This window comes from Oncorhynchus nerka, linkage group LG3 (genome assembly GCF_034236695.1).
Source record: "Oncorhynchus nerka isolate Pitt River linkage group LG3, Oner_Uvic_2.0, whole genome shotgun sequence".
Lineage (NCBI taxonomy): Eukaryota > Metazoa > Chordata > Actinopteri > Salmoniformes > Salmonidae > Oncorhynchus > Oncorhynchus nerka.
The window spans coordinates 39,080,070-39,098,718 of record NC_088398.1 but is presented as its reverse complement, the minus strand read 5'-3'; the positions used below and the strand labels follow the sequence as shown (position 1 = coordinate 39,098,718).

The window sequence follows — 18,649 nt, the reverse complement described above, 5'->3', positions numbered from 1 at the left end:
TTGCACATCATCATCTGCATATATATCACTCCAGTATTAATGTTACATTGTAATTATTTTCGCCTCTATGACCTATTTATTGCCTACCTCCCTACTCTTCTACATTTGCACACACTGTACATATATCTTTCTATTTGTAATTTATTTTGTGTTATTGACTGTACGTTTGTTTATGTGTAACTGTGTTGTTGTTTTTGTTGCACTGCAATGCTTTATCTTGGCCAGGTCGCAGTTGTAAATGAGAACTTGTTCTCAACTGGCCTACCTGGTTAAATAAAGGTGAAATAAATCAAATTAAAATTAAATAAATATTTGTACATTTGCTGTGTAATTGTTTTTTTTACTAGTTCCACAGAACCAGTCTTCTTTCATATTTACTCCTGTAAGTGCAGGCCGATGGTTGATCAACTACCGATGATTTTAGAAAATGTATTCTATTCTGAAAATGACTTGATTGCTATAATCAATTCATTGGATATAAAACAACTAACTGTTCTAACAGCAAACTGGAGTTTTGTCTGCTCTCTATGTTGGCAGGGCTGGTCTTTGATTTGAAATGGCTCAATATCATTATTTCCATTCCACCTACCAATAAAAACAAATAAGAATGTTTTAAAAACAACTCACTGCTGATGGTTTCTTAGCAGTTGTCCTTGTCAGTCTTCATGATCATGTCATTCTAACTGCTGAAAAAAGAAGAGAGAGCACGGTTTTGTTCAAGTTGTATGGTCAATACATACATTTTGTAGTATTTTACCCCCTTTTTAAATCTTGTCCCATCAGTACAACTCCCCAACGGGCTCAGGAGAGGCAAAAATCGAGTCATGTGTCCTCCGAAACATGAAGCGCCAAACATAACACACGCTTAACCTGGAAGCCAGCTGCACCAATGTGGCGGAGGAAACACCGTTCAACTGACAACCAGGATCAGCCTGCAGGCACCAAAAGAAGTCGCTAGAGCACGATGAGCCAAGAAAAGCTGGGCCAATTGTACGCCGCCCTATGGGACTCACGGTCACAGCCAGTTGTGACACAGCCTGAGATCAAACCCAGGTCTGTAGTGACGATGCAGTGCTTTAGACCACTGTGCCACTAGGGAGGCCCTGGTCATTACATTCTAAGTATTCTAAGACAGCAATATAACAGCAGTGTCAAGTTGATTTGCTCTTACACCCTCAGGGTAACAATATCTGCAATGCAGACGGATGTAGGGTGTAACACTCTCTCCATGTATAAAAAGTCACATTTTATTAAACATACAATAATATTACATCCATTCCCAGTAGTTCCTCATTTTTCGGCAGCACCTCCTCTCTAGTTGTTAGATCACAACATGTTTTTTCCTGTACATATTGCCTTCAAAAAGGATGTTGTTTTCATGATACTGTATGATACTTGATACTGAGTGTATGTTGTTTCCATGATACTGCATGATACATGATACTGAGTGTCATTCCATACAAAGTGAACCTCATCCAGAAAATAAGCTATTAAGGGATTGTTCTATTGCTTTGCAAACAGTAACAGGAGAACATTACAGTTGTAATAGAAAACATCTAGAGCATAGAGCCTTTTTCACTGAATCTGGTGTTCAGTAATTAACAGAAGTTATTGTCCCATCCTAAAGGCATTATCTGGGCATCACATTGGCCATTTTTTCTCTTTTTCTCTTGACACTACACCCCATCTCAGAAATTGTGCCAACCAAACAATTAACTCTCTGTGCATCACTATAACCAGGTTTCCATCCAACCTTTTTTTTATCAGAGTTAAGTACATATCAGATAAAAAAAAACAGGTCTAATAAGTTATGCGAGAAATGTTGGTGGAAACACTTTTATGCCCAAATATTGTTATAATAACCATCAAATTGAAGTAAACTTGGAGACTTGGGAAATCATGCAGTTTATTCGGCTACAGATTAAATTAACTTCACATTGTGGTGAAATTGCACGGTGATCTTAATGCTCCTTTCCTGTAAACATTGAGTGTCTGATTCTGGTGACAGGATCATTAATGTTTGGCTGCCTTTGGACAAATACAAATAATCTCGCTCTTTTGTCCATAATATTCTCCTAATAATCTCATCATTTTAGGGCGGCAGGTATCCGAGTGATTAAAGCATTGGGCCAGTAACCGAAAGGATGCTAGATCGAATCCCCGAGCTGACAAGGTAAAAATCTACCGTTCTGCCACTGAACAAGGCAGTTAACCCACTGTTCCTCAGCTGTCATTGTAAATAATAATTTGTTCTTATTAAAAAAACAGAGGCTATAGGCCTAACCACACTGTATCTCAAATCAAATCAAATGTTATTTGTCACATACACATGGTTAGCAGATGTTAATGCGAGGGTAGCGAAATGCTTGTGCTTCTAGTTCCGACAATGCCGTAATAACCAACGAGTAATCTAACCTAACAATTTCACAACAGCTACCTTATACACACAAGTGTAAAGGGATGAAGAATATGTACATAAAGATATATGAATGAGTGATGGTGCAGAACGGCATAGGCAAGATGCAGAGGGTATCGAGTACAGTATATACATATGAGATGAGTAATGTAGGGTATGTAAACATTATATTAAGTGGCATTGTTTAAAGTGGCTAGTGATACATGTATTACATAAAGATGGCAAGATTCAGTGGGTGGTATAGAGTACAGTATATACATTTGAGATGAGTAATGTAGGGTATGTAGACATTATATTAAGTGGCATTGTTTAAAGTGGCTAGTGATACATTTGTCACATGTATGGCAGCAGCCACTCAATGTTAGTGGTGGCTGTGTAACAGTCTGATGGCATTGAGATAGAAGCTGTTTTTCAGTCTCTCGGTCCCAGCTTTGATGCACCTGTACTGACCTCGCCTTCTGGATGATAGCGGGGTGAACAGGCAGTGGCTTGGGTGGTTGTTGTCCTTGATGACCTTTATGGCCTTCCTGTGACATCGGGTGGTGTAGGTGTCCTGGAGGGCAGGTAGTTTTCCCCCGGTGATGCGTTGTGCAGACCTCACTACCCTCTGCAGAGCCTTATGGTTGTAGGCAGAGCAGTTGCCATACCAGGCGGTGATACAGCCCGACAGGCTTCTCTCGATTGTGCATCTGTAAAAGTTTGCTTTTGGTGACAAGCCAAATTTCTTCTGCCTCCTGAGGTTGAAGAGGCGCTACAGCGCCTTCTTCACCATGCTGTCTGTGTGGGCGGACCAATTCAGTTTGTCTGTGATGTGTACCCTCTCCACCACTGTCCCGTCGATGTGGATAGGGGGGTTCTCCCTCTGCTGTTTCCTGAAGTCCACAATCATCTCTTTTGTTTTGTTATTTTCCTGACACCACACTCTGAGGGCCCTCACCTTCTCCCTGTAGGCCGCCTCGTCGTTGTTGGTTATCAAGCCTACCACTGTAGTGTCGTCTGCAAACTTGATGATTGAGTGGGAGGCGCGCATGACCACGCAGTCGTGGGTGAACAGGGAGTACAGGAGCGGGCTCAGAGCGCACCCTTGTGGCACCCCAGTGTTGAGGATCAGCGGGGTGGAGATGTTGTTACCTACCCTCACCACCTGGGGGGCGGCCCGCCAGGAAGTCTAGTACCCAGTTGCACAGGGCGGCGTCGAGACCCAGGGTCTCGAGCTTGATAACGAGTTTTGAGGGTACTATGGTGTTAAATGCTGAGCTGTAGTCGATGAAAAGCATTCTCACATAGGTATTCCTCTTGTCCAGATGGGTTAGGGCCGTGTGGTTGCGATTGAGTCGTCTGTGGACCTTTTGGGGCGGTAAGCAAATTGGAGTGGGTCTAGGGTGTCAGGTAGGGTGGAGGTGATATGGTCCTTGACTAGTCTCTCAAAGCACTTCATGATGATGGAAGTGAGTGCTACGGGGTGGTAGTTGTTTAGCTCAGTTACCTTAGCTTTCTTGGGAACAGGAACATTGGTGGCTCTCTTGAAGCATGTGGGAACAGCAGACTGGGATAAGGATTGATTGAATATGCCCAAAATGCGGCTGTGATTATAATCGAAGATAATTCTCTTGGTAGATAATGCGGTTGACATCTGATTGTGAGGAATTCTAATTCAGGTGGACAGAAGGACTTGAGTTCCTGTATGTTGTTATGATCACACCACGTCTCGTTAATCATAAGGCATACCCCCCTGCCCTTCTTCTTACCAGAAAGATGTTTGTTTCTGTCGGCGCGATGCATGAAGAAACCAGCTGGCTGTACCAACTCCGATAGCGTGTCTTGAGTGAGCCACGTTTCCGTGAAGCAAAGAACGTTACAGTCTCTGATGTCTCTGGAATGCTACCCTTGCTCGGATTTCATCAGCCTTGTTGTCAAGAGACTGGACATTGGTGAGTAGTATGCTCGGGAGTGGTGCGTGATGTGCCCGTCTCCCGAGCCTGACCAGAAGACAGCTTCGTCTGCCTCTTTTACGGCGTCGTTGTATTGGATCGCCGGCTGGGATCCGATCCATTGTCCCAGGTAGTGGGCAAAACACAGGATCCGCTTCGGGAAAGTTGTATTCCTGGTCGTAATGATGGTGAGTTGACGTTGCTCTTATATCCAGTAGTTCCTCCCGACTGTATGTAATAAAACCTAAGATTACCTGGGGTACCAATGTAATAAATATCACGTAAAAAAAAAAAAAACACTGCATAGTTTCCTTGGAACGCAAAGTGAGGTGGCCATCTCTGTCGGTGCCGGAATTTCAGCAAATTATCTGCGCTGTTGGCTAGATTGCATGTGCCAATAGTAGAGTGGGCACACTCGCTATATAAAGCAACATTTTTGAGTGAGTAAACCATCAGTAGAGTTGAAAATTCGATGGAAACCCATTTAACTTGGATTTTTTACGTGGTACATGGTAATTATACCTCAAAAAGTATTTCAATATGCATTCTGTCATCACTCACAGCCTTTTATGAAAATCTGTCACCAATTGGATGGAAACCTAGCTAGTGAGATATGAATTTCAATGACCACCAAATCTCCTCTCATGACAGGTTAATTGAGAGTGTCTCTTTAGCAGAGTCTAAACTGGGGCTATCATTCGCATACTAATATGGGCAAGCCTCTTCTCTCTGCTCACTTAAAATGTGATCCTCTGCCTTAATGCTGGCTGTAGTTGTAGTAATAACAGGGTCTGATCAAAATATTTTAGAGGCCCCCTTTTTGGCAGTGGAGAGAAAATGTTTCTGCAATTCCACCTATTTTGCCAAGGGGTGTAAAGAAAATAATGCAGATTTAAAACACATTTTCTGAAATTCTACACATTTTGCAATGGGGGTAACTGAGTGACTGTCAGTGACTGACGTAAGAAGAGGAAAACTGCTGATGCACTACCAAATTAAAAATGTGCCACCTTTGTATTCTACCATTTTAAAGACACGGACACACCGGTAGGATTGTCAAGCGTTTATACTTAGCACCTCTGAACATAGTGCCGGTTGTAATTAGCAAACCGATTCTAAACGTAAAAAAGCTACAACCGAGTGTAAACCGATTGGAAATGTAAAACAACGGGGATAAATTACGGCTGTCAGTCTCCCACCAGCAGATTCAACAAGCGAACGAACAGCAAACAAATTGCAGACCATCAATTGGTGTGATGTTTTTTCTCCTTAAATCTCAACAGTAAGTTGAGACCGCGACTGAGTTCCCGATGACCAGACAGATGTATCTCTGGACAAGTGGTCTTTTGACTTTACCTGAAGCTAGTCTGGGCAGCTTGCTCTGGGTATCACACACACTGGCACAGGTCACAAGGGGCTCAGACAGGGATTGGACAGGCTGAAGGAAGGCCAAAGTGGGATAAGGCACTGATTGGACAAGGTTCACAGTGGTGTCGGATAACGAGGAGTTGTCCAGGCCTGGTTGGCTGCAGAGATGGTCTTTTGAGCCAGATGGTACTCTCCACCGGGGTAATGGGGAGGGTGACACCTCCTCACTAGAGGAACTGGGAGCACTGGGAGGACTGAGGGAGTTTTGGGCCGATGTGGACTTGGGAAGGAGGTTGAGGATGGAGGAGAACAAGGAAGAGGAATCGAGGAGGGGGAATGTTCCAATGCCGCTGTCCAACGTTCGCATCTTGCAGCCGGAGCCTGAGGCACAAGGAAAAAACATGATGGGGCTTGGAGATGCAGGAGTTACACACAACAAATGGAACAATCTAAACAGAATGACATGTTTTCATATAATTAGTTAAGTAGGTATCATCCAATCACACCGCAAAAATCATTGTCTTGTGTCATTTGTGCCCTCTGAATAATGATAACTACCTCATGTTATGATTAGTTTAACATCCAAATCTATGAATTAATGGGTTTATAATAGCATTGGTAATATGTCTCCACAACATGATATGCAACATTATCCTCAACATGATCAATTTTAATGAATTATTTTCTCTCCAGCCTGGTTTGATTGTCTGTTTTCTCCTTGTCCCCTGTCCTATCTCGGCCACATTATGTTCTGCATGAGGGAGTCTTAACCAACTGCGACTGGCTGTCACCCAGGCCGCCTTGTGGTAATTTCAGTGCATTAATGCAACAGATGGTCTGTTTTTTTCGTTCTACGACACTCGGCAAAGGTCCTCTCTAAGAGCCAAGCCAGATGGATGGTAGTTACGTACAATCCAATTACATTTAACTGTGATGCTGGCTAATGATTCCTCGCTAATTAGCGCATGATACCATGGGTGCCACCAGAGAGAATGGGCTTCACCCAAACAGAGAGGAATCATGGTGGATAAAGCTTAGGGAAAATGTGGCCCTTTTGAGACCAATTGAGATTGTGATTTAGTGGCAGTGTGTCAAATCAAGTGCATTTATGATATTGTACAGTTGGTGACAAAGCGATTGCTAATGCCATCAAGCAATATTGAATACCTATCTATTTGAACTGTAATACAACTGTACACTTCATGTAGTATGCTGGGCAATACAATGTTTGAATATTTAATGTATAAAATAATTAAAGTACAGTAATGACAACTCTGTCATTTTGCATTCTCACACTGCATTCTTTCACTTGCACCTCCTGGCACAGACAAACACAGCTCAGAACAACATACAGTATATTAAAATCAAACCATCAAGGTCCCTGTCTCCTTGTCATGCTGGCATGATTTTCTACCTAATAGCCAGTAGACTTCTTTAGCAACAGAAAATAAAATACTGGTTCCTCTTCAGCAATCCAGAGAAACAGGTGGGCTGCTAACTGACAACTTCACTGATAATTGGGTGTCTTCATTCAGTATGTGTTTTAATTATACAGTCAGAGACAACATTCCCTAGCTTCAAGAGGTTAATGCGAGTGTAGCAAAATGCTTGTGCTTCTAGTTCCGACAATGCAGTAATAACCAACGAGTAATCTAACCTAACAATTTCACAACAGCTACCTTATACACACAAGTGTAAAGGGATGAAGGATATGTACATAAAGATATATGAATGAGTGATGGTACAGAACGGCATAGGCAAGACGCAGTAGATGGTATCGAGTACATTATATACATATGAGATGAGTAATGTAGGGTATGTAAACATTATATTAAGTTGCATTGTTTAAAGTGGCTAGTGATACATCTATTACATAAAGATGGCAAGATTCAGTGGGTGGTATAGAGTACAGTATATACATTTGAGATGAGTAATGTAGGGAATGTAGACATTATATTAAGTAGCATTGTTTAAAGTGGCTAGTGATACATTTTTCACATGTATGGCAGCAGCCACTCAATGTTGGTGGTGGCTGTTTAACAGTCTGATGGCCTTGAGATAGAAGCTGTTTTTCAGTCTCTCGGTCCCTGCTTTGATGCACCTGTACTGACCTCGCCTTCTGGATGATAGCGGGGTGAACAGGAAGTGGCTCGGGTGGTTGTTGTCCTTGATGATCGTTATCGCCTTCCTGTGACATCGGGTGGTGTAGGTGTCCTGGAGGGCAGGTAGTTTCCCCCGGTGATGCGTTGTGCAGACCTCCCTACCCTCTGGAGAGCCTTACGGTTGTGGGCGGAGCAGTTGCCGTACCAGGCGGTGATACAGCCGACAGGATGCCCTCGATTGTGCATCTGTAAAAGTTTGTGAGTGTTTTTCGTGATAAGCCGAATTTCTTCAGCCTCCTGAGGTTGAAGAGGCGCTGCTGCGCCTTCTTCACCACGCTGTCTGTGTGGGTGGACCAATTCAGTTTGTCCGTGATGTGTACGCCGAGGAACTTAAAACGTTCTACCCTCTCCACAACTGTCCCGTCGATGTGGATAGGGGGGTCCTCCCTCTGCTATTTCCTGAAGTCCAAGATCATCTCCTTTGTTTTGTTGACGTTGAGTGTGAGGTTAGTTTCCTGACACCACACTCCGAGGGCCCTCACCTCCTCCCTATAGGCCATCTCGTCGTTGTTGGTTATCAAGCCTACCACTGTAGTGTTGTCTGCAAACTTGATGATTGAGTTGGAGGCGCGCATGGCCACGCAGTCGTGGGTGAACAGGGAGCACAGGAGAGGGCTCAGAACGCACCCTTGTGGAGGATCAGCGGGGTGGAGATGTTGTTACCTACCCTCACCACCTGGGGGGCGGCCCACCAGGAAGTCCAGTACCCAGTTGCACAGGGCGGGGTCGAGACTCAGGGTCTCGAGCTTGATAACGAGTTTGAAGGGTACTATGGTGTTACATGCTGAGCTGTAGTCGATGAACAGCATTCTCACATAGGTATTCCTCTTGTCCAGATGGGTTAGGGTGCAGTGTGGTTGCGATTGCGTTGTCTGTGGACCTATTGGGGCGGTAAGCAAATTGAAGTGGGTCTAGGGTGTCAGGTAGGGTGGAGGTGATATGGTCCTTGACTAGTCTCTGAAAGCACTTCATGATGATGGAAGTGAGTGCTACGAGGAGGTAGTTGTTTAGCTCAGTTACCTTGGCTTTCTTGGGAATAGGAACAATGGTGGCCCTCTTGAAGCATATGGGAACAGCAGACTGGGATAAGGAATGATTGAATATGCCCGTAGACACACCAGCCAGCTGGTCTGCGCATGCTCTCAGTACGCGGCTGGGGATGCCGTCTGGGCCTGCAGCCCTGCGAGGCTTAACACATTTAAATGTTTTACTCACATCGGCTGCAGTGAAGGAGAGTCCACAGGTTTTGGTAGCGGGCCATGTCAGTGGCACTGTATTGTCCTCAATGCGAGCAAAGTTGTTTCGTCTGTCTGGGAGCAAGACATCCTAATCCGCGGGGCTGGTTTTCTTTTTGTAATCCATGATTGACTGTAGAACCTGCCACATACCTCTTGTGTATGAGCCGTTGAATTGCGACTTGTCTCTATACTGACGCTTAGCTTGTTTGATTGCCTTGCGGAGGGAATAGCTGTTTGTATTCGGTCATGTTTCCGGTCACCTTGCCCTGGTTAAAAGCAGTGGTTCGCACTTTCAGTTTCGCGCGAATGCTGCCATCAATCCACATTTTCTGGATTGGGAATGTTTTAATAGTTGCTGTGGGTACGACATCGCCAATGCACTTGCTAATGAACTCGCTCACCGAATTAGCGTATTCGTTAATGTTGTTTTTTGACACAATGCGGAACATATCCCAATCCACGTGATCGAAGCAATCTTGAAGCGTGGAATCAGATTGGTCAGACCAGCGTTGAACAGACCTGAGAGCGGGAGCTTCCTGTTTTAGTTTCTGTCTATAGGCTGGAAGCAAATAAATGGAGTCGTGGTCAGCTTTTCCGAAAGAAGGACGGGGGAGGAACTTATATGCATCGTGGAAGTTAGAATAACAATGATCCAGGGTTTTACCAGGCCTGGTAGCACAATCGATATGCTGATACAATTTAGGGAGTCTTGTTTACAGATTAGCCTTGTTAAAATCCCCAGCTACAATGAATGCAGCCTCAGGAAATGTGGTTTCCAGTTTACATAGAGTCAGATAAACTTTGTTCAGGTCCATCGATGTGTCTGCTTGGGGGGGAATATATGCGGCTGTGATTATAATCGAAGAGAATTCTATTGGTAGATAATGTGGTCGACATTTGATTGTGAGGAATTCTAATTCAGGTGAACAGAAGGACTTGAGTTCCTGTATGTTGTTATGATCACCACGTCTCGTTAATCATAAGGCATACCCCGCCCGCCCCTCTTCTTACCAGAAATGTGTTTGTTTCTGTCGGCGCGATGCGTTAAGAAACCAGCTGGCTGTATCAACTCCGATAGCGTGTCTCGAGTGAGCCATGTTTCCGTGAAGCAAAGAACGTTAGAGTCTCTGATGTCTCTCTGGAATGCTACCCTTGCTCGGATTTAATCAACCTTGTTGTCAAGAGACTGGACCTTGGTGAGTAGTATGCTCGGGAGTGGTGCGTGATGTGCCCGTCTCCCGATCCTGACCAGAAGACAGCTTCGTCTGTCCCTTTTACGGCGTCGTTGTATTGGATCGCCTGCCGGGATCCAATCCATTGTCCCGGGTAGTGGGCAAAACACAGGAACCGCTTCGGGAAAAGTTGTATTCCTGGTCGTAATGATGGTGAGTTGACGTTGCTCTTATATCCAGTAGTTCCTCCCGACTGCATGTAATAAAACCTAAGATTACCTGGGGTACCAATGTAATAAATATCACATCAAAAAACAAAATACTTCATAGTTTCCTAGGAACGCGTAGCGAGGTGGCCATCTCTGTCGGTGCCGGAAGTTCAGCAAAGTATCTGAGTATCTGTATCTGGCTAGATTGCATGTGCCAATACCAGAGTGAGTACACTCGCTATATAAAGCAACATTTTTGAGTGAGTAAACCATCAGTAGAGTTGAAAATTCGATGGAAACCCATTTAACTTGGATTTTTATTTGGTACATGGTAATTATACCTCAAAAGGTATTTCAATATGCATTCCGTCATCACTCACAGCCTTTTATGATAATCTGTCACCAATTGGATGGAAACCTAGCTAGTGAGATATGAATTTCAATCACCACCAAATCTCCTCTCATGACAGGTTAATTGAGAGTGTCTCTTTAGCAGAGTCTAAACTGGGGCTATCATTCGCATACTAATATGGGCAAGCCTCTTCTCTCTGCTCACTTAAAATGTGATCCTCTGCCTTAATGCTGGCTTTAGTTGTAGTAATAACAAGGTCTGATCACTGTCACCTCCAGGACTGTATTTACCTCACGGGCAAAATATTTTAGAGGCCCCCTTTTTGGCAGTGGAGAGAACATGTTCCTGCAATTCCACCTATTTTGCGAAGCGGTGTAAAGAACATAATGCAGTTTTAAAGCACATTTTCTGAAATTCTACACATTTTCCAATGGGGGTAACTGAGTGACTGTCAGTGACTGACGTAAGAAGAGGAAAACTGCTGATGCACTACCAAATTAAACATTTCCACCTTTGTATTCTACCATTCTAAAGACACGGACCCACCGGTAGATTTGTCAAGCGTTTATACCTAGCACCTCTGAACAGAGTGCCGGTTGTAATTTGCAAACCGATTCTAAATGTAAAAAAATTACGGCTGTCAGTCTCCCACCAGCAGATTCAACAAGCGAATGAACAGCGAACAAATTGCAGACCATCAATTGGTGCGATGTTTTTTCTCCTTAACTCTCAACAGTAAGTTGAGACCGCGACTGAGTTCCCGATGACCAGACAGATGTATCTCTGGACAAGTGGTCTTTTGACTTTACCTGAGGCTAGTCTGGGCAGCTTGCTCTGGGTATCACGCACACTGACACAGGTCACAAGGGGCTCAGACAGGGATTGGACAGGCTGAAGGAAGGCCAAAGTGGGATAAGGCACTGATTGGACAAGGGTCACAGTGGTGTCGGATAACGAGGAGTTGTCCAGGCCTGGTTGGCTGCAGAGATGGTGTTTTGAGCCAGACGGTACTCTCCACCGGGGTAATGGGGAGGGTGACACCTCCTCACTAGAGGAACTGGGAGCACTGGGAGGACTGAGGGAGTTTTGGGCCGATGTGGACTTGGGAAGGAGGTGGAGGATGGAGGAGAAGAGGGAGGAGGAATCGAGGAGGGGGAATGTTCCAATGCCGCTGTCCAACGTTCGCATCTTGCAGCCGGAGCCTGAGGCACAAGGAAAAAACATGATGGGGCTTGGAGATGCAGGAGTTACACACAACAAATGGAACAATCTAAACAGAATGACATGTTTTCATATAATTGGTTAAGTAGGTATCATCCAATCACACCTTAAAAATCATTGTCTTGTGTCATTTGTGCCCTCTGAATAATGATAACTACCTCATGTTATGACTAGTATAACATCAAAATCTATGAATTAATGGGTTTTTAATAGCATTGGAAATATGTCTCCACAACATGAAATGCAACATTATCCTCAACATGATCAATTTTAATAAATTATTTTCTCTCCAGCCTGGTTTGATTGTCTGTTTTCTCCTTGTCCCCTGTCCTATCTCGGCCACATTATGTTGTGCATGAGGGAGTCTTAACCAGCTGCGACTGGCTGTCACCCAGGCCGCCTTGTGGTAATTTCAGTGCATTAATGCAACAGATGGTCTGTTTTTTTCGTTCTACGACACTCGGCAAAGGTCCTCTCTAAGAGCCAAGCCAGATGGATGGTAGTTACGTACAATCCAATTACATTTAACTGTGATGCTGGCTAATGATTCCTCGCTAATTAGCGCATGATACCATGGTTGCCACCAGAGAGAATGGGCTTCACCCAAACAGAGAGGAATCATGGTGGATAAAGCTTAGGGAAAATGTGGCCCTTTTGAGACCAATTGAGATTGTGATTTAGTGGCAGTGTGTCAAATCAAGTGCATTTATGATATTGTACAGTTGGTGACAAAGCGATTGCTAATGCCATCAAGCAATATTGAATACGTATCTATTTCAACTGTAATACAACTGTACACTTCATGTAGTATGCTGGACAACACAATGTTTGAATATTTAATGTATGCAATAGTTAAAGTACAGTAATGACAACTCTGTCATTTTGCATTCTCACACTGCATTCTTTCACATGCACCTCCTGGCACAGACAAACACAGCTCAGAACAACATATATTAAAATCAAACCATCAAGGTCCTTGTCTCCTTGTCATGCTGGCATGATTTTCTACCTAATAGCCAGTAGACTTCTTTAGCAACAGAAAATAAAATACTGGTTCCTCTTCAGCAATCCAGAGAAACAGGTGGGCTGCTAACTGACAACTTCACTGATAATTGGGTGTCTTCATTCAGTATGTGTTTTAATTATACAGTCAGAGACAACAATTCAGGGGGTCAGTTTCAAATTGTGACAAACCTGTGACAAACAGCTCTCGAAATAAATAACAACAATGATTGAAGTAGCTCTTACTTTCCTGTAACACAAACAGGATTAACTAATAAAGGCAAGAGCACGATACAGATCGCAGACGTTATTGATGAGTGTTTTTGAAGGAAAAACTTAACAAGGCCCCCTGTGACACTTCCTTGCATGGGAAGGCAGCATCAGAGAGGTTGACCATTGATTTCCCTCAAAAAGCCCTTGGCACTACCTAAGGATCCTGTCCTTGTCTGATCTCCTTTCCATTTGCCTGAAAGAATGAAAAGACACTGAAGAAGGACTGACAAGCTAACACCTACAAAGTTCAGTGGCTACAAATAACTGAAGATGCACAAATGGAAAAGTATGAACATCAACTCTTTTAAGGTCAACTGTATAATCAATATCTTAAAGTCACACAGAAGTTCTTCGGGTGTCCTCATGTGTAAATATTAATGAGAAGGAATTTTGTAGTATTCATGGCATGATGTTTACAGTTCATCCATTCAATGAGTTCAATAAGTTCAATGCACAGCAGCATAACACCTGCTAAACTGTGTACACGCCCAATAAACTTTATTCGATTGATCAACTTTGCATAAATGTGGCTTGGTGGTTGAACACAAAAAAAATCAACACAATCAACACAGTTTTTTTGTCAAATTTAAACGCAGGTTTAAACACAGGTTTCAAGGTTTGCTAGGGGTTGATAAGGTGCTTGGCCAGAAAAGTTAGAACATCACTTTGGTAAAGACCAAAGATCTTTATAAGACCATTTATTAATTTAGAGGAGACAAGATAAATGAGACACATTGGCTTAGTTGGTAGAGTATAGAAATGTCACTGGTGATTAAACCACATAGCAATATGAATTATATTTTTCGCACTACAGGGGAAAGGACAGATCAAAATGTACTGGAAGAGGGGTGGTCCAAAATAGGGGTGGGTTGTCAAACTTTTTATGCTTTGGGGGGGTGGTGTGGGTTTTGGGGGGCACAGGGGGGGATAGTGCGTTTTTGTCCCTGGTTTACATTAGCTCTTCTGATCATATTATCCCTATTAACAATTGCTTGACTTACTTTTGATATCACCCTAACAAAGTTTAGAGACATTTGTGAAGGTTTGGTATGGTGTGGCTATTATTAAGCTTTAGCTACTGCAGGCCTATGATATGAAGGCAGTGCGCCCCGGCACGCCAACTGACTCTGACAGTTGAATTTAAGGTCAAGAAGACTGTTTAAGGTCCACCAGAGTTACCCTTATAATATAACAATATAATGCCTATCTTTATACAAAATATTCAGATTGAAAAAGAATGAAACACCCTCCTTCTGTACATTTATGTCTGTATAGGAGACGCAGAAGCCATCTGACATAAAGAAATGCATGCCGGTGTCGTAGCATGTCACCGGCATATCTCTACCGATCTCCGGTTAGGCCTAACCATCTCTTCCTTTTCATAAGCTATGTACAAGTATTCAGACCCCTTGAATTTTTCCATACTTTGTTACATTACAGCCTTATTCTAAAATGTATTTTTTTAAAACAATTTCTCATCATTCTACACACAATACCCCATAATGACAAAGCACACACAGGTTTCTAGGTGTTTTAGCAAATGTACAAAAAATAAATAAAAATGAAATGTCATATTTACATAAGCATTCAGACCCTTTGCTCAGTACTTTGTTGAAGCACTTTTGGCAGCGATTACAGCCTCAAGTCTTCTTGGGTATGATGCTACAAGCTTGGCACACCTGCATTTGCGGAGTTTCTCCTATTCTTTTGTGCAGATCCTCTCAAGCTCAGTCAGGTTAGATGGGGAGCGTCGCAGCACAGCTATTTTCAGGTGTCTCCAGAGATGTTCGATCGGGTTCAAGTCTGGGCTCTGGCTGGGCAACTTAAGGACATTCAAAGACTTGACACGAAGCCACTCTTGCGCTGTCTTGGCTGTGTGCTTAGGGTCGTTGTCCTGTTGGAAGTTGAACCTTCGCCCCAGTCTCAGGTCCTGAGCGCTCTGGAGCAGGTTTTCATCAATGATCTCTCTGTACTTTGTTCCGTTCATCTTTCCCTCGATCCTGACTAATCTCCCAGTCCCTGCTGCTGAAAAACATCCCCACAGCATGATGCTGCCACCATCATGCTTCACCATAGGGATGGTGCCAGGTTTCCTCCAGACGTGACGTTTGGCATTCAGGCCAAAGAGTTCAATCTTGGTTTCATCAGACCAGTAAATCTTGTTCATCATGGTCTGAGAGTCCTTTAAGTGCCTTTTGACAAACTCCAAGCTGGCTGTCATGTACCTTTAACTGAGGAGTTGCTTCCATAAGGCCACTCTACCATGATGGCTTGATTGGTGTAGTGCTGCAGAGATGGCTGTCCTTCTGGAAGTTTCTCCCATCTCCATGGAGGAACTCTGGAGCTCTGTCAGGTTCTTGGTTACCTCCCTGACCAAGGCCCTTCTCCCCCGATTGCTCAGTTTGGCCAGCTGGCCAGCTCTAGGAAGAGTTTTAGTGGTTCCAAACATCTTCCATTTAAGAATGGTGATGGCCACTGTGTTCTTGTGGACCTTCAATGCTGCATACATTTTTTGGTACCATTCCCCAAATCTGTGCCTCGACACAATCCTGTCTCAGAGCACTACGGACAATTCCTTCGACCTCATGGCTTGGTTTTTGCTCTGACATGCAGTGTCAAGTGTGGGACCTTTTATAGACAGGTGTGTACCTTTCCAAATCATGTCCAGTCAATTTAATTTACCACAGGTGGACTCCAATAAAGTTGTAGAAACATCTCAAGGATGATCAATTGAAACAGGATGCACCTGAGCTCAATTTAGAGTAAAAAACAACAACTTGTTTTTGCTTTGTCATTATGGGGTATTGTGTGTAGATTGACAAGATATTATTGTTTTTTAAAACCATTTTAGAATAAGGCCGTAACGTAACAAAATGTGGAAAAATTCAATGGGTCTGAATTCTTTCCAAATGCACTGTATGTATGTGTATATATAGATATATATATATATATATATATACTTTTGGCCATGTCGTGTATGTACAATTGAAGTCGGAAGTTTACAGACACTTTGGTTGGAGTCATTAAAACTAGTTTTTCTACCACCACAAATTTCTTGTTAACAAACTATAGTTTTGGAAAGTCGGTTAGGACATCTACTTTGTGCATGACACAAGTCATTTTTCCAACAATTGTTTACAGACAGATTATTTCACTTATAATTCACTGTATCACAATTCCAGTGGGTCAGAAGATTACATACACTAAGTTGGCGGTGCTTTTAAACAGCTTGGAAAATTCCAGAAAATAATGTCATGGCTTAAGAAGCTTCTGATAGGCTAATTGACATCATTTGAGTCAATTGGAGGTGTACCTGTGGATGTATTTCAAGGCCTACCTTCAAACTCAGTGCCTCTTTGCTTGACATCATGGGAAAATCTAAAGAAATCAGCCAAGACCCCAGAAAAATAATTGTAGAGCTCCACAAGTCTGGTTCATCCTTGGGAGCAATTTCCAAATGCCTGAAGGTACTACGTTCATCTGTACAAACAATAGTACGCATGTATAAACACCATGGGACCGCGCAGCCGTCATACCGCTCAGGAAGGAGACGTGTCCTGTCTCCTGCTACACATCGAAACACAGAGCTGTGCCAAGCAGGAGCAGTATACTCCGGGGTGGGCCGGTGTAGCCGGTGCAAATGGTCATCAGGTCTTCCTGTATCACATGGAACCTATTAAAGTACCGAAGGAGAAAAGGTTTACTGTTGCTCTTGGTTACCATAGTAGCAACCTGCTCACCCCATTGTAAGTCCTTCTCTACAATTACCACTAAAATCTTCATACTATCACATACTTTGAGATGCTGGCCCTCGATCCGGAGAGTGGACGGGACAGGTGGATTTCTTGTGAAGGTCACTTTGCATTTGACAGTTTGCATTTGACACCTATTGTCGAAATCCTGGGCTGCACTTTCTATGACCGCAAGGAAGATGAGAGGGCCAAGAAGAGTTCCTCGAGCCACGCCATCAACTCCTGCCAGCCTGAGAGGCTGTCTTGGTAGCGTGTCAGTTTTTGTGCGGCCGGTCACAAAACTGCAGAGCTATGCTGTGAGGGCAGGTCTGACACCCAGTTAGATTAGGTGTTCAATGGTTATGGTATAGTCAATTTTGTCAAAGGCCTTGGAGAAGTCAATGGTGATGAGGTTGGTTATGGTGGATGGGATGTCTGATTGCTTGTAAAAACAGTCCAGGAGGCTAACACGTGTGTGGGTTTTGATGAGAGATGAGAAATCTGGTTTGACTAAAATGTCTGTTTTGCATGACAGATGGCTTCCTGAACTTTGTTCCTGTAGAATCTGGAAAGAGTTGAATTCTTTCCCACGCCATATTCATTTTGACGAGGAGTGATCATGTTCCTGATATCAGCTGTCATCCAGTGTCTGTCAGTAGGGTGCCAATATTATTATAATAATACTAATATTCAAACCATAATGTAAAAAATGCTGATTTCAAAGCTTATTGTCACCAAAAACTGTATTAATTCACTTAATCGTCTCTCCCTCCCATCCAAAGATACTTCCCCCTTTTGTCTGTGTCACATCTTCTCCCCAGACCCTCACCGAACTCAACTCAACTGTGTGGGCATGTGCCTGGTCATGAATGACGTCATAACTGGGTTAAAGAGACGCACACTTTTATAAAAGAAGAGATTGCTACTTCTATGCAAATGTTCTTGATCAGTAGAATAAAATAATTCCCAAATGAAAGGGAAACCGAATGTCATCTGTAGCCCCAGGAAAACAGCGAATGCATTCACAGATTCCTATTGAATATGCATTCACCTGTATTGTGAATAGACTTAGGCTATATCTTGATTTACCCAGTTTATGAATAGAGATTTACCATTCAAATACATCATTACCATTATGTTGATATGTAGTTAGATTGGTAAAAACAGTCAAATGAATTGCATGATTGTATAATTGATTCATTAATGCATACACGGCTGTCTCTGAAATAGTTTACATCAAATATGAAATGTAACGTTTGAATTTTTTTAAACGTCCAACAATTGAGTTTATCTGTCTGGATCAACCCACTGGGGATAGACGTCAATTGGTTCAATGTCATTTCATTGAAATGACGTGGAAACAATGTTGATTCAACCAGTGTGTGCCAAAGCGGGAAGTGTCATTCTGTGACTTAGCTAATATGCCTTTTTTGCCGTGGCATATAGTATGAGGACATTTTGATATAGAGTATCATGAGTACTAAACGTTTGGTTATAGAAGTCAAAGTTCCATGTGGTAAATTAGTTAATAGAAAAAGAAGAAGGAGAGTTCCAAACCTCTCTGCCAATAAATG

The 18,649-nt window shown here is 43.0% G+C and overlaps 1 protein-coding gene across 1 annotated transcript in view; it reads right to left on the bottom strand.

Annotated features, from left to right (window-relative positions):
* Positions 1–627: 627 nt before the first annotated feature.
* LOC115116204 (nck-associated protein 5-like) overlaps positions 628–18,649 on the bottom strand; it is a 99,823-nt gene continuing 81,801 nt past the window's right edge. Inside the window, exons 11-12 of the mRNA XM_065011698.1 lie at positions 5,704–6,096; positions 628–686 (exon numbers count right to left, since the gene is read on the bottom strand). Of these exons, the coding sequence (XP_064867770.1) occupies positions 670–686; positions 5,704–6,096 (410 nt within the window). The 3' untranslated portion in view covers positions 628–669. The remainder of the gene's footprint in view (positions 687–5,703; positions 6,097–18,649) is intronic.